Below are 13,124 nucleotides of genomic sequence, written 5' to 3' on the forward strand. Positions count from 1 at the left end.
TGTGTGTGTGTGTGTGTGTGTGTGTGTATGTGTGTGTGTGTGTGTGCGTGTGCGCGCACCTCGCTGGCGGCGTCCACGTGGTGCTGCGGCGGCGCGGGCGCGGGCCGCTGGCTCGGCCGCGACGCTTCCTGCGTCAAGTCTTTCAATAGCTCCTCCTTCTCGGTCTTACGCGCAAAGCAGAAGTCCGACACTTTGTTCTGGAATGCCACCAGCAGCTGTCGACGAGGACGATCAACATGTGTAATTGAAATACAATAAATTATCTAATTTTTAGTTTTTATAGCATTGAAATGCTTTATTAATCAGAATTTTGAAAAGAATAGAAAAAAATTGATCACGAGCTGGGATTCGAACTCGCGTCTTTTTGCCATACCGTAGCAACGTCTAGCCTCTGAGTCACCCGTGATCCCGCCTAAGTAATTTTATTTCTTCTACTCTTTCGATTTTATGTGCCAAAGGGACACCCCACGACATCTATCGAGATAATTAATCAATAAATGACGTGGTGGTTCGATTCCCGCTTCGTGATAAATTTCTAATACAATTTCTTAGGTCACAAGTTCAAATTAACTTATAGTTTATAGTTAACGCATTAAGAACCTCTTAAAATAAGTTACATTCACGGTGTTAAATTGGTGAACACAGCATGCACAATATTGAAAATAGAATGATGTAAAATATAGTAAAATTAAGTTAGAAAATTTGGATTTGAAAATATAAATAATTCATGGGGTGAACTGAGCAGTTGAGGCACCTGCGTGAGGTCGTTGTAGAACTTGACGCCCTCGCGCAGGTTGGCGGTGAGGTCCTGGTAGGCGTCGGACGCGGCGGCCAGCTTGCCCAGCGCGGCGTCGCGGCCGCTGGCGCCGCCGCGCGCCGCCATGAGGCGCGCGTGCGCCGCCTGCAGCTCGGCCGCCAGGCGCTCCTGCGCGCGCAGCGTGGCGCCGGCGCGGCGCTGCAGCGGCGCCAGCGCGGCGCCCAGCGCGCCCGCCGACAGCGCGGGCTCGTCCAGCGCGCCGTCGGCCGCCAGCGCCTGCAGGAAGCGCTCGCGCAGGTCCAGCGTGGTGTCCTTCAGCGCCGCCTCGATCTCGTCGCGCTCCGCCTTGAGCGCCTCCACGTCGGCCATGAGCTCGCGCAGCGCCCGCAGCGCGTCGCCGTCGGGCCCGCGCGGCGCCGGCGCGTCGGGCACGTCCGCGCCGATCTCGCCCTCGCTGCGGCTCAGCAGCTCGATGCTCTGCAACCAACCGCACACGACACGTTGGTTCGCGTTATGTCGACGGAGCGCGGGTGTGTACGGGTGTGTACGGGTGTGTACGAGCGTGTCGGCGCTCACCTCCTTGTGCTGCTGGAACTTCTGCTGCACGATGGCGTCGGCGCGCACGGCGTTGTCGATGATCTGCGCGTACTTGGCGCTGTTGGCGCGGAAGGCCTCGGTGAGCTGGTCGGAGGGTGTGCGCGCCCAGCGCGCGCCGAACTGCTGGCGCAGCGCCGCGTCCGCCTCCGCCTCCTCGCGCAGCATGCGGTCCGCCTGCCACACACCCAGCCCCCTGCTTTATATACTAATCGACAAGATTTCCCCAGTGAAAGCTGAAAGCTAGTTGTGCGGACACATTCAGTTGCAACTAATCCTAACTAAGGAGCACATATTAAACGATGATACATCAATGGTTTTATTTGAACAAAATTTCTTATGTATTTTTTGTACTTTAAATAATTCGTTTGCATTGACGGTAATTCCCCATAACATCGCACTATATCTCACCCGTGAGTGTGCGTACGCGATATGCGAAATATGTGGATAATGCAGTAGTGCGTATGTTTGTGCAATGTCTTAGCTGGAATAATATATGTTTAGATGAATTTGAGATCGTTCGACGGCTAATGAATAGAAAGTAAGCGAGGGTCGGGAGCGCACCTCGTTGAGGATGTCGCGGTTGCGCTGCAGCAGGTCGGGCAGGTCGGCCATGAGCTGCGCGAGCGCGGGCAGCCCGCCCGCCTCGCGCACGGCGCGCGCCTTGCTGCGGATGGACTCGGGCAGCCCGCCGCCGCTCTCGCTCTCGATGCACGCCGGCAGGTTCAGCGACGCCAGGATGCTGCGGGCGCAACATGTCCGTTCGCACTCAATATTATAGACGACCCATTCTAAGAAACGGTCGACTGCTTACTTTCTTTCCCATTCTCTAACCGTCATCATGAAACTTGCAGCTTTCGCGGAGTATAGTACCTTATATAATGCCGAAATTCACAGAGGAGTTCGAGCCGTTTAGGAGGGAAATTTGTACATTACACTCATAATATCGAGCAAAGTAGAGGTTCAACGTCGAGTTGTGGAAATTCAACCACATCATTGCTATAACCTGTCATTAAAAATACAATCTACGAGAGCTTGTAAAAAGTAAAAGTAGCCACAAGGAGTTGAAGTATGACTACTTATACCACCGAAAGCAAATAGTCACACAAATATTGATAACACACAGAAAAATTAGTTACTGTCTCAATAGAAAAGCGAAGAAAACCAAAATAATAACCAAAAAAAGCAAATAAATCGATGAGTAGGAGAGATTGTAAAAATAAAAGTCCAGAAGTGTTAGAGAGACAAATACTATATATGAGGAAACGTTGTGTAAGAAAAGCTCTAAAAGAACTTAAGGAAAGACGAAAAGAGTGGGTGTCTAAATTAGATTTCCTTAGGGAAAAAAGAAGTAAAAAGAAGAATAAACAAACTAGTCATGGAAATTTATAAAAGACTTTATTCAAACAAAGTCGCATGTAAGCACCATCTCACACAAACATCTAAGCTGACTGCCGAAGTGTGAATCTGACATTTTAGGAAGCGAAGTAAAAAAGGCAAGATTGGTGAAGCCCTTATTTAAGACTTAAAAAGAGATTGCTCTATTGAATTATTAAAAAAGAAAAAGGCGCCAGGACCGGACAAATTCTTTCTACGACAGATCACATCCACTCAGTCAAGCAGATAATTGAGAAGTATAATTCATTCAGCAAGACACTGTAGCCAGCTTTTATAGATTCGCAAAAGGCAATCGATTGCATTAGTTATAAAACAACATGGGAGAATTTAGGTTAATGCTACTAATATTACCAAAGCAAAAATCCAACTGGAAATCTTGGGCAAAGAATTCCGGATCTAGAGAGGAGGAGAGGAGTTAGAAAGGGAGATCCAATTTCCCCAAACTGGGTTTACAGCAGTTTTAGAAAACTAATGCATCCTTAACTGGGTACGTCTAGGCCTCAACACAGACGAAAGAAAACTATACCACCTTTTGATTTGCGGACAATCTGGTTCTACCAGATGAAAATCCAAAGGCACTCGGGAAGATGGTCCAAACTATGCACAATGAGAGCTCTACAGTGTGTTTAAAAATGAACATAACAGAAAAGAAACTGCACTGGAACCATATGTCGAGATGCAAAAAAAAGTGGACCCAAAATATCGTTATATAGGTATCCGAGAGACGGCGAGGACGACAATAACTAAGCTGGGACGATGAGCTGAAGCTTACCGCGGGACATGAGTGAGGGAGAGTCGCCTTTGCTAAAAGGGTCACCTATAATCAAACTTATGAAACGATCGCCATAAAGATCCATTTTCAGGCAGGCCAAACAAAAACAAAAACAAATTTGACCGGCCAAATAATTAAATAAATAGTTAGAGCGGAAGGCAAGTAAATGCGCGAGCGCCGACCTGTTGAGCAGCTGCGTGGCGTCGCGCAGCTGGTTGATCTCGGCGCCGACCAGCTCGGCGCGGCGCGCGCCGCTGGCCGCCAGCGCCGCGTGCACCGCCGCCGGCAGCAGCCGCTCCCACAGGTCTGCCAGACACAAGCAGGCCTTGTCACATGCCGCCTTTCGTTACCTGTCTAGCTATCCAATCGTATACAAAGCTGAAGCGGCCCAACTACCCTCACTTTGTTTATAGTCTTTGGGACCGGCTGCGATTTGTTATCGAATGACTAAATTGATTAGACAGTTTTGTATAATTGCAGTATATTCTTCTTACGATCGACTGATATTGAATACGACCCCCTTTTGAGTTCTAACTATTTAAATTTTACCGATTGTCCATTACGCAAAGTGGGTAATGACTAATAACCGATACTCTTTTAAAATAACACAGTTCCATCGTCGTAGTACAAAATCGGGAGTAGTAAATAGCGGGAAAACAAAATTTCGGTGTAAACGGGAAACGGAAACAAGAGAGTGGACAGGAGCGAGACCTGCGGCGGCGCCCCAGCGCGGCGGCGGCGCCAGCGGCTTGGCGACGGGCGCGCGCGGCACGGGGTCGAGCGCGCGCGGCTCGGGCACGCGCTCGTGGTAGATGAAGTCGTTGTCGCGCTGCGCCGCGGCCAGCTGGCGCGCCGCCCGCGCCGCCACGTCGCCCACGCGCCCGCCGCCCGCGCCGCCCGGCGCCGCGCGCAGCTCCGCGCTCGCCACCTGCGCACACCCGCCGCCCTCACTCGTGTACTCATCTCATTTAGGACTAAATTCATTGAAGATATTGATATATAGTTAAATACAAATAATAATAATAATATAGAATAATTAATTAAATTTTATAACCAATTTCTATCTAACAAAACTTACTATGATATATTTATTGTTTTGTTAAAATTATCCTTAGTCTTAGTTGCTAATATTATAATGTATAATTATGATCTAAATAACAAATTGAAGATATAAATTTTCCCCAAACCATATTAGATTTACCTGTAGCCTAGCGATCTCCTCCCCGACACTCTTGTTGGCTCGGCACACTTGAGCCTGATAATATTGGGTCAGTCCTCTGAATATAGCCTGCTTCGTGCTTATCTGGTATGAACGAAAAACAATGAGCCAAAATGCAAGAAGTATAATATTTAATACTGTATATAATTATAATAATAATTTTAATAGCTTTGAGAAAATGTTAGAACCATATAATTTAAATAACATGTGACATCACTCACAGTGGACAGCCAATCTCTTTCCCATAAATTTTTCAGTGCATCCTTCTGCATAGAGCGCAGGGCATCCGTGAAGAGCTCTTCACACTGTGCGCACACCTTAGCCACCATACTTTCTTTCATTTCATCTTAAAATTAAATTATATTGTAAAGATAAATTATATACTATAGCTGGTATTCTATACCTGATCAAATTATGGCAAAGAAATAATCTATTCCTTCATTTGAAAACCATTAGCGAAACATGGATATGCCAGTAAATTTTCAATACTGTGTGCTTTTTATAACATTTTTGTCTCACTTTGTATCAAGCAATCATAATAAATTTTTGGCACTCATCAAGGATCATCAGGAATAATTTTTTATTCATCTAGACTTTGTTATGAAACATTTGCTTTGATTCAATATGAGTTTCAGCAAACACACTCAACATAAAGTGTAATAAATGAATACAATATATTATGTAACAGGTTCATTCAGTTAAGGTTTTACCTCTGATACATTTGTAAGCAATGACTTCCTGTGCCTGAGCAAGCATCAGTTGTGACAGAGCATTGAGGGTGTCGGGGTTCAGGTCAGGAGTGGTCTCCTGGTGCACTGCCAGCATTATGTTCCCTTTCAGATATGTAAAAATACCAGCCGCTTGCTGTAAATTTAAATAAGTATATCACACAAGTGTCAGAGAATGTCTATGACCATAGAAGAGGAGTTAAGTACCTGCAGTAATTTAGCAGCTAATTTGAGAGACTCCTCAGTATCCAGAGGCTGTTGAGCAGCTATAGCACTCTGCATGGCTGCTATGTTGAACAGGATGCACATCCTTTCATAAGCCAAAGAGCTTATTGCTACAATACATAGTAAGTTAATTTCCGACAATAACAAAATACAAATAATAGTATTTGACATTTGTACTTACTGAGACTCATTCTACCCCCAAAAATTGATCCTTTGTCGAAGGCATCCTTCCATTTAAACGGAATCTGCACTTCTTGTGGTGGGATCTTACTCTCCAACGATACAAGTTGGTCATAGTAACTAGAAAAAGTGTAAAAGTATAAACTAAGCGGCTTGCATTTGTATCAGCGATAAGTTTTATTAATTTGAAGTATGATTCAATAATAATGAATGACTCATACTGTGCTAACATACCTGTACAGAACGTCTAGTGAAGATTTCTCGAACACTTTCCAAATAGCTGCGGTCCGCAGACGGCTCAGCTCGTTGATCGCATCGCTAAAGTCTTCTGTACTTTCACTTCCACTGTATGTATTTTGAATCAAATTTTTTAATGGTTTGACGATGTCTACGTCAGAAGATTTTTTAAACGGGACGGCTAATAGCTCAGCCATTTCTAGCTTCAATGACTTTGTTTGTGAATTGTGATTTGTGATTAGTGATCTTACAGAAAAATTACATTTGACACATGACAAATAAATACAAATGTTGGCAGTAGCAAAAACTTACAAAAACTTATTTTGTAATAGATAAATAAAAATCCTGATATTATAGGTATTTAATCGAATACTTCCCATTATGAATTATGAATAGGCATATAATTATGCTAATAGATACTTAGACCTTCGTTTTGTTATGTCCTATAGTCCTGTCAAAAGACGCTTACATCTTTTTGAATAGATTTTTTCCTAAAAACTAGGAAAAAAATATTTATACGTTTCTATTTCTTATTTATAATTAAACGATCTACAAATGTCTCGGGTAATTTTGCGGTAAAACATTCAGTTTTGAAGGAAATCGCAAAAAAATGCAATTTTGAGAAAATTGTTTTGAAAAATTTTACTAACTTTCAGCTCGATGGGAATTTAGGTATCTCCTAATATCTGTATTGACCGGACTAGCAGTAAATTGATATTTTAGCCGTATAACAAAAACAAAGCTTTTCGCTTTCCGCCGTCTGTGTGTCCGTATACTTAAATCTATAAAATTACACAAGAAATTTCGATGGGTTTTCTCTTAATAGATAGAGTGATTCAAAAGGAAGATTTTCGGGTATTATTGCACCCGTGCAGAGCCCGGGCGCGTCGCTAGTTTTAATATATCTTCTGTTTTGGAGAATATATAGTATATTCATTTGTTTTTTCATGGCCTAGCTGTAAACAGATTTCCATTCCTTGTCTAGTTTTAAGTGTCATTTTAGAATATAAAGTTAAATAAAAAAATAAATTTGTTGTGAATATTAAATATAACAAACATGGTGTTAAAACCAATTTTACTTAAAAAACCGTAAGTGAAATATTTCATTTCTAGTTTGGTGTAGGTCTAAACTCTAATCCATCCCAAATTTTGGGATTATTGAATGAAATGAAATGTCTCGATGATGCAATACAGATGGAAATTAAGAAAGAGAACAAATTATTTGCTTATTACTATCTAACGTCCACGGTCCATGACGCACACTCAGCATGGCTACGCAATGCACATTCATTAGGGCTAGATTGTGTGTCGTCTGACATTTTGAGAGGTTCTCTTTATTTATTTAAGGACTAGCGGTCTGTTCCGGTTTCAGCCGTTACACGTATTTCTTTTTAAAGAAACTTTTATTGTACGTTTAAAAAACCTTTAAATGGTTTGCCATATTGGTCGAGCCGTTCCCGATTTTTACACTTAGCAACATATTTGGCGATTCACTCTTATTTCCAACAACGAAAACTATACATTGCATTTTAAACATGATCTTTTGTACAACAGACATTGACAGTTTGATAAAAAATAGGGGAATGTTAATGACAATAATATATAGTTAAGTTTTAGATAAATAATTACCGACCTAGCAATAAACAAATAAGCTAGATAAAGTACGTGTACACCGTTTAAAATATTGATCATAATAGCTGGTGGCCGCGATTTCTTGCGCCTGAACTTTGAACGTAAATAAGCTGGAGGAAGAACTTTTCTTCCCGAAGTCGACAAAAAATGCCCATCAGACTGAACAACTCAATTTTGCTAAGACATAATTTCTATATATGTTATAGTGTAGCTGGACTCTTGAAGTTTTACATCGGAAGTTACAAACCTTAGATTTTTATAAGTCATCAGAAAATACCCATCACACTGAACAATGTTCGCTAAAACCTCTTCCGTATAGATGTTATAGCGTAGTTGGGCTCTTGGTGTTTCATAACTGCAACCCGATCCCACTCGGACTCGGAGGAGACTGAGATACGTCCTGATCGACTCCGACGACGAAATAATCAAAGCCAACGCGCGGCTAGACTCGGCGATAGAACACGCCTGTGAGCGTGAGCTACCAGGGTGAGCCCTTCTGGCTTACATCGAGAATCACCACAAAAAAGGTGTTTCAGTTTTTCAAATTTATACTCAGCAGAAAATGCTCATCAAGTGTAATAATTTTTTTATATGGCAGAAGGCAGAGATGTTCCAGTGCTCGAAATAAATTATAGCTTACTAGCTGCGCCCCGCGGTTTCACCCGCGTAAGTACGTATCCCGAAGGAATATCGGGATAAAAAGTTGCCTATATGTTATTCCAGTTGTCCAGCTGTCTACGTACTAAATTTCATTGCAATCGGTTCAGTAGTTTTTAGCAACAAACACACACACACACATCCTTACACTCTTTCGCATTTATAATATTAGTACAAATAGGATAGTAGGATATGTTGCCCATATATCTAACATAACTATACAACAAAAAAAAACTTTCATTCAAATCCGTCCAGTAGTTATAGTATGTATGCTAACTTCCGCCCGCAGATTTGCCCACGTGGAATAAGGACATTAATAAATGATTTATCATTTAGTTATCCCAAGAGAGCGTTTAATAGGGATAAATCCTATCACTCAAGTCAGTTTATACCCTGTCTATATACCAATCCAATCTGTATTCAATCCGTTCAGTAGTTTAGGCGTGATTGATGGACAAACATCCAAACAAACAAATTTTCACATTTATAATATTAGTGTGAAAGTGTAATTAGTGTGGTAGTGTTTGCTTACTTTTGGGAGAAGGTAACTAATGAATTTATCATCAACAAATGTCTCCAATTCTGTTCTCTTTATCTTACTGGCCAACCCACGCAGCTGCGTCTGCTGTCAAAAGGAATAATTTTTCCCATTATTTATAGTCGCTTGAACACTCGTATTCAGAGCTGTAGGTAGCGAGGTGTTATATAGCCTCCATCGATAAGTTGATACAGTTAACGAAAAATAGGAGACAATCCAACTCTTCAGCATTATATTGGAAGATATAGATATTTACTTTGAGCTCTAACGTTTAAGATACTATTTTATGCATAAACAGTATATGATATGTAGGTATATTATACATTGAGCATGCGCGATGAGATTTCTTTTTTCGCGCGGCGTAGTATCGAATACTCGGAGACAGCACAGTGGAAACGGCTTGCGCCTTTCAACAACCTACAGTTTCTTTCTCATGTAAGTAGTGTTCTGGAATAACACACGGAGTCTGGATATGGAAGTAATTTGTACAAAATATGTACGAGACGGTTTGCAGAGCATTGCGGATCACAATAAAACTAACTGTTGCTCTTGAAATCGATTCATATTTTTGAGGTGTGCTTTTGTTTTGGTCACGATTTGGCCACGTATCCACTACGCAGTTTGTGTACTATCCAGCTTGGAATTTTAAAGGTGATTTTTATGCGTGATTGTGAGTGTGAGAACAGAGAGGGTGATATCTTTTAATAATACAAGCGTTATAATATATTTACATTAAACATATTGTAACTTGTAACTTTCATACATATTTTCAATCATAATAATGTTCAAGCAGCTATATGGGTATTCATTATTTTATTAATTTTGTAACTTTATCGGAGGTTATTTATTAATGTCTCTCGTAACCTTAAAGTAAAGTATTTCATACTAAATCGTATATTTGTGTTTCGTTCGGTGATTGGGGGAGCCGGAGGCCCATATCCTTTTCCTTACCCTACTTAGTCCTTTCCATTATTCCTCTCGTCAATCCTTTCCCTCTCTCCCTTTCCAATTTGAAGTCGGCAAAATAAGGCGTAAGGTTTGCAATCGACCTGAAGCCTCTCCAAATGTTCATGGGCGGTGGTAGAGCTTACTATAATATGGTGGGTACCATATCCATTGCCGACGATGACATAAAAAAAAACAAAACTCGTACGTCGGGTGCTTTAAGAGATTTCGTGTTGAATGATTTAGTGACCTTTCGCTTTTCTATATATATACATATATAAATGAATCGATTACATGCATAATGGTATTGTAAATATTCTAGTTTTTGCATTATTCAAGCCATAAGCACAGCCATACCGCAGACCATACACATCAAGCTATTAACACGCACGATTACGTGTTGTGGACTAGTTTCCGCTTGACCTACACTTACCTACTGATCACAAATCGTAAGCTTTTGTTCTATTTGATTCCTGAAAAAATAACTATTATTAATTATTAATAAATTATAAGTATTATTTATTTAAGATCTCTCTAAAAAAATCGATTTCATCGATTTAAAGTAATGCTTTCCTCAGATACACCGCAGAGCGGACACCGGCTAAGAGTACCAAGAAAGAAATCATCGTGGTGCCCTCCCATCTCAAAGAACAGCCCTTCGAAGAGATTGGGTACGTATCACCTTGTACATGTTTAATTAAGGAGTCGATCGAAAATAGTCTAGACTCTTTATTATATGACGCCGTTTTGAAATTCTGTGAAAGTGGAATAACCAAAACAACACATAGATATATGTAAGATCTCGCAACGGATTTATGAGCGGCAATCAGCACTGCCAGACCGCGCATCGATCGCGCTAGGAGCATTAACCTTGCTTCGTGGTTTCAACTAACCCACTTTTAATGATTGTCTTGGATGGTTTTTGCCTAAAAAAAGTATTGCTCCTCAATCTCAGCTTCCATATATTACTCGCTATTCACTATGATTTGCAAAATGCGAATGACTTAATGCTTCCTCGCAGTGAATTCAAAGATTTACATTTCACAAGCGGCTTCGCCCGCGTGGTGAGAGAAGATGAACTGCTATCATGTAAAATGTCATATTTTTAATAAAGCGCTATTTATCGGAATTTTTAAATTTCCTTCAAATGCATCATTATGGATCTTTTCGTGGACATGAGATGTTTCCCCGAGATAAAAAAGAACATTTCATAAGTAAGCACTAAGGTATGAATAGCTGAGATATACGACTCGTATACAATACTGAGTCGTTGCTTTCATAGGATTTAAATGTATGCAAATAAAAAAAAAATTGCAAGGCCTACAGGCCACGGAACCCGTAGCAAACATCTCTCATTATTAAATTGTTGCTATTGATCGCTGCGCAGGAATATCTTTGCACTTTTTCTACATTGTTTTGATGTTTCTTGATTAGGTTTTACTTTCAGCATAAAACAAAAACGGCCTAAATATAACGGCAATTTTTTAAATTTATATGTTATACTTTTAGTTCGGCAAGTGAGACAGGAGTGGATGTGATCGACCTAGGCGCTCCACGGCGCGCGCGCCCCGTCCCCACCCGCCCGCGCACCGCCCCCGCCCGCCCGCGCCCACTTTACACGCCCAATCCGCGCCTGTAAGTACATACATGTCTTGAGCTTTTTTTGAGAAATACATTATTGGTGTTCTGTAACTATAAAGCAGGGTGCCGTCAGACAGACGAGCATTTATCAGATATATAGGTATGTTTAGTAGCAATATTTGGGAATAACGATTTTTCTTCGACCGTACAGCTATCCGGGCCCAGCCACTCAATCGAAGCGGAAAGCGGACAGAGTGAGCTCGAACCGGGGTCGTAGACGGAAGCGCGTGTTCCGGCGGCCCGTCCCCAACTCGCGACTGTACCGGCCCGCGCCGCCGAGGCCCACCCCGCCGCCGCTGCGGCCGCGCGCCTCGTGGCCGCCGCCCGCCAGCTCGGCGCCGCACGCGCTAGACACGGCGTCGCGCGCCGCGCTGCGCCTGCTGAGCACGCGGCTCGCGTCGCCGCCGCGCACGCCCCCCGCGCACCCCGCGCCCCCCGCGGCGCTCGCGCCGCCCCCGCGCCGCCTGGTGGTGAAGTTGCCGCCGGCGCCGGCGCGCTACACGCCCGAGAGCGAGCACTTCCGCGCGCGCGACTCGGCCTCGCTGGAGCGCCTGGTGCGCGCCCGCGCTATGGATACCGCCACGAGACACTCCACCAGCCCGGATTGCTCGGACGGCAACGAGCCTTCTTCGGCACCTTCAGAGTTTCTAGCTGAGGTGCGCTCTTCGCATATCTTATGAAGAACCTGAAAATGACTTACAAATTTGCAACGAAGCAATTTTATGAAATGGTTTTTTATGTATGAAGATTAGTAACTATCTAGTTCTCTTTAGCTCGATTTCGGTAGTGAAACATCTTATTACCATATTCATGGTAATTCTTTGACTAAAGGGTTATACCGTGGGTTACAATTTTGTTCCCATTTAAATAGGGATTTCAATTTATTTGCAAAAATGTATAACATAGGCCATGTTACTCGGGAATAAATTTAGCTTTCTAAGGGTGAAGGATTATTTTAATCCATCCATTAGTTTTTGTTTTGTTGATTCGACACATACAAAATATTAAAATACAAATCTTTCTTCTTATTATAAAATTAAATTACAATAAATGTAGATGTGGTATTTTAATTCTGCACTGATTTTCGTAGAAATCCGTTAACCGTTTAGCTTACCGTCAACGAAAATTTAATCAATAAAAATACACACAAGAAAATAATATTATGTAAAACAATATAGGTGTTTGTTATAATATATAACTTCAGTCACAGATTACTAAATAGTGAATACGTAACTGCAGTTTCTGTCGGCGATAATGAGGCGGCAGTACGCAGAGGCGCTGAAGTACTGCCGCCTGATCCTGCAGTACGAGCCGCACAACGCCACGGCGCGCGGCTTCTACCCGCTTCTGCAGCACAAACTCAACAATCACAAAAGCAATAAAGGTAAAGCCCTTCTTTATCCCTACTTTCTGAGTCAAATAAGCATAAAAATATAATAAGTTAATGAGCGTGCGCCTGAACAAATGGCGGAATGGGTAAATTAAAAAAAAAAAACATTTTCTTGCAGAAGAAAGCAGTTCGAGCGAGGAAGCAAGCCCTCCACATGATCTCAAAAATGTACGTTTATGTCAAATCTAAAAAATAGGTAAATGAAGAAAAA

General features: G+C 42.2%; 2 protein-coding genes across 2 annotated transcripts in view; one reads left to right on the forward strand and one right to left on the reverse strand.

The window, feature by feature from the left end:
• Window positions 1–6,366, reverse strand: part of LOC119838033 (programmed cell death 6-interacting protein) — a 9,598-nt gene extending 3,232 nt beyond the window's left edge. The window contains exons 1-12 of the mRNA XM_038363849.1: window positions 6,108–6,366; window positions 5,875–5,993; window positions 5,676–5,803; window positions 5,451–5,604; window positions 4,962–5,086; window positions 4,723–4,824; window positions 4,233–4,449; window positions 3,704–3,827; window positions 1,916–2,093; window positions 1,334–1,528; window positions 755–1,234; window positions 60–215 (exon numbers count right to left, since the gene is read on the reverse strand). Of these exons, the coding sequence (XP_038219777.1) occupies window positions 60–215; window positions 755–1,234; window positions 1,334–1,528; window positions 1,916–2,093; window positions 3,704–3,827; window positions 4,233–4,449; window positions 4,723–4,824; window positions 4,962–5,086; window positions 5,451–5,604; window positions 5,676–5,803; window positions 5,875–5,993; window positions 6,108–6,307 (2,178 nt within the window). The 5' untranslated portion in view covers window positions 6,308–6,366. The remainder of the gene's footprint in view (window positions 1–59; window positions 216–754; window positions 1,235–1,333; window positions 1,529–1,915; window positions 2,094–3,703; window positions 3,828–4,232; window positions 4,450–4,722; window positions 4,825–4,961; window positions 5,087–5,450; window positions 5,605–5,675; window positions 5,804–5,874; window positions 5,994–6,107) is intronic.
• A 2,908-nt stretch (window positions 6,367–9,274) lies between these two features.
• Window positions 9,275–13,124, forward strand: LOC119839462 (serine/arginine repetitive matrix protein 1). The gene is made up of 6 exons (XM_038365727.1): window positions 9,275–9,372; window positions 10,461–10,553; window positions 11,392–11,517; window positions 11,675–12,179; window positions 12,763–12,907; window positions 13,032–13,124. Exons 1-6 carry the CDS (start codon window positions 9,275–9,277, stop codon window positions 13,100–13,102), a joined length of 1,038 nt encoding a protein of 345 aa, XP_038221655.1. The 3' UTR covers window positions 13,103–13,124.

This window comes from Zerene cesonia, chromosome 3 (genome assembly GCF_012273895.1).
Source record: "Zerene cesonia ecotype Mississippi chromosome 3, Zerene_cesonia_1.1, whole genome shotgun sequence".
NCBI lineage: Eukaryota > Metazoa > Arthropoda > Insecta > Lepidoptera > Pieridae > Zerene > Zerene cesonia.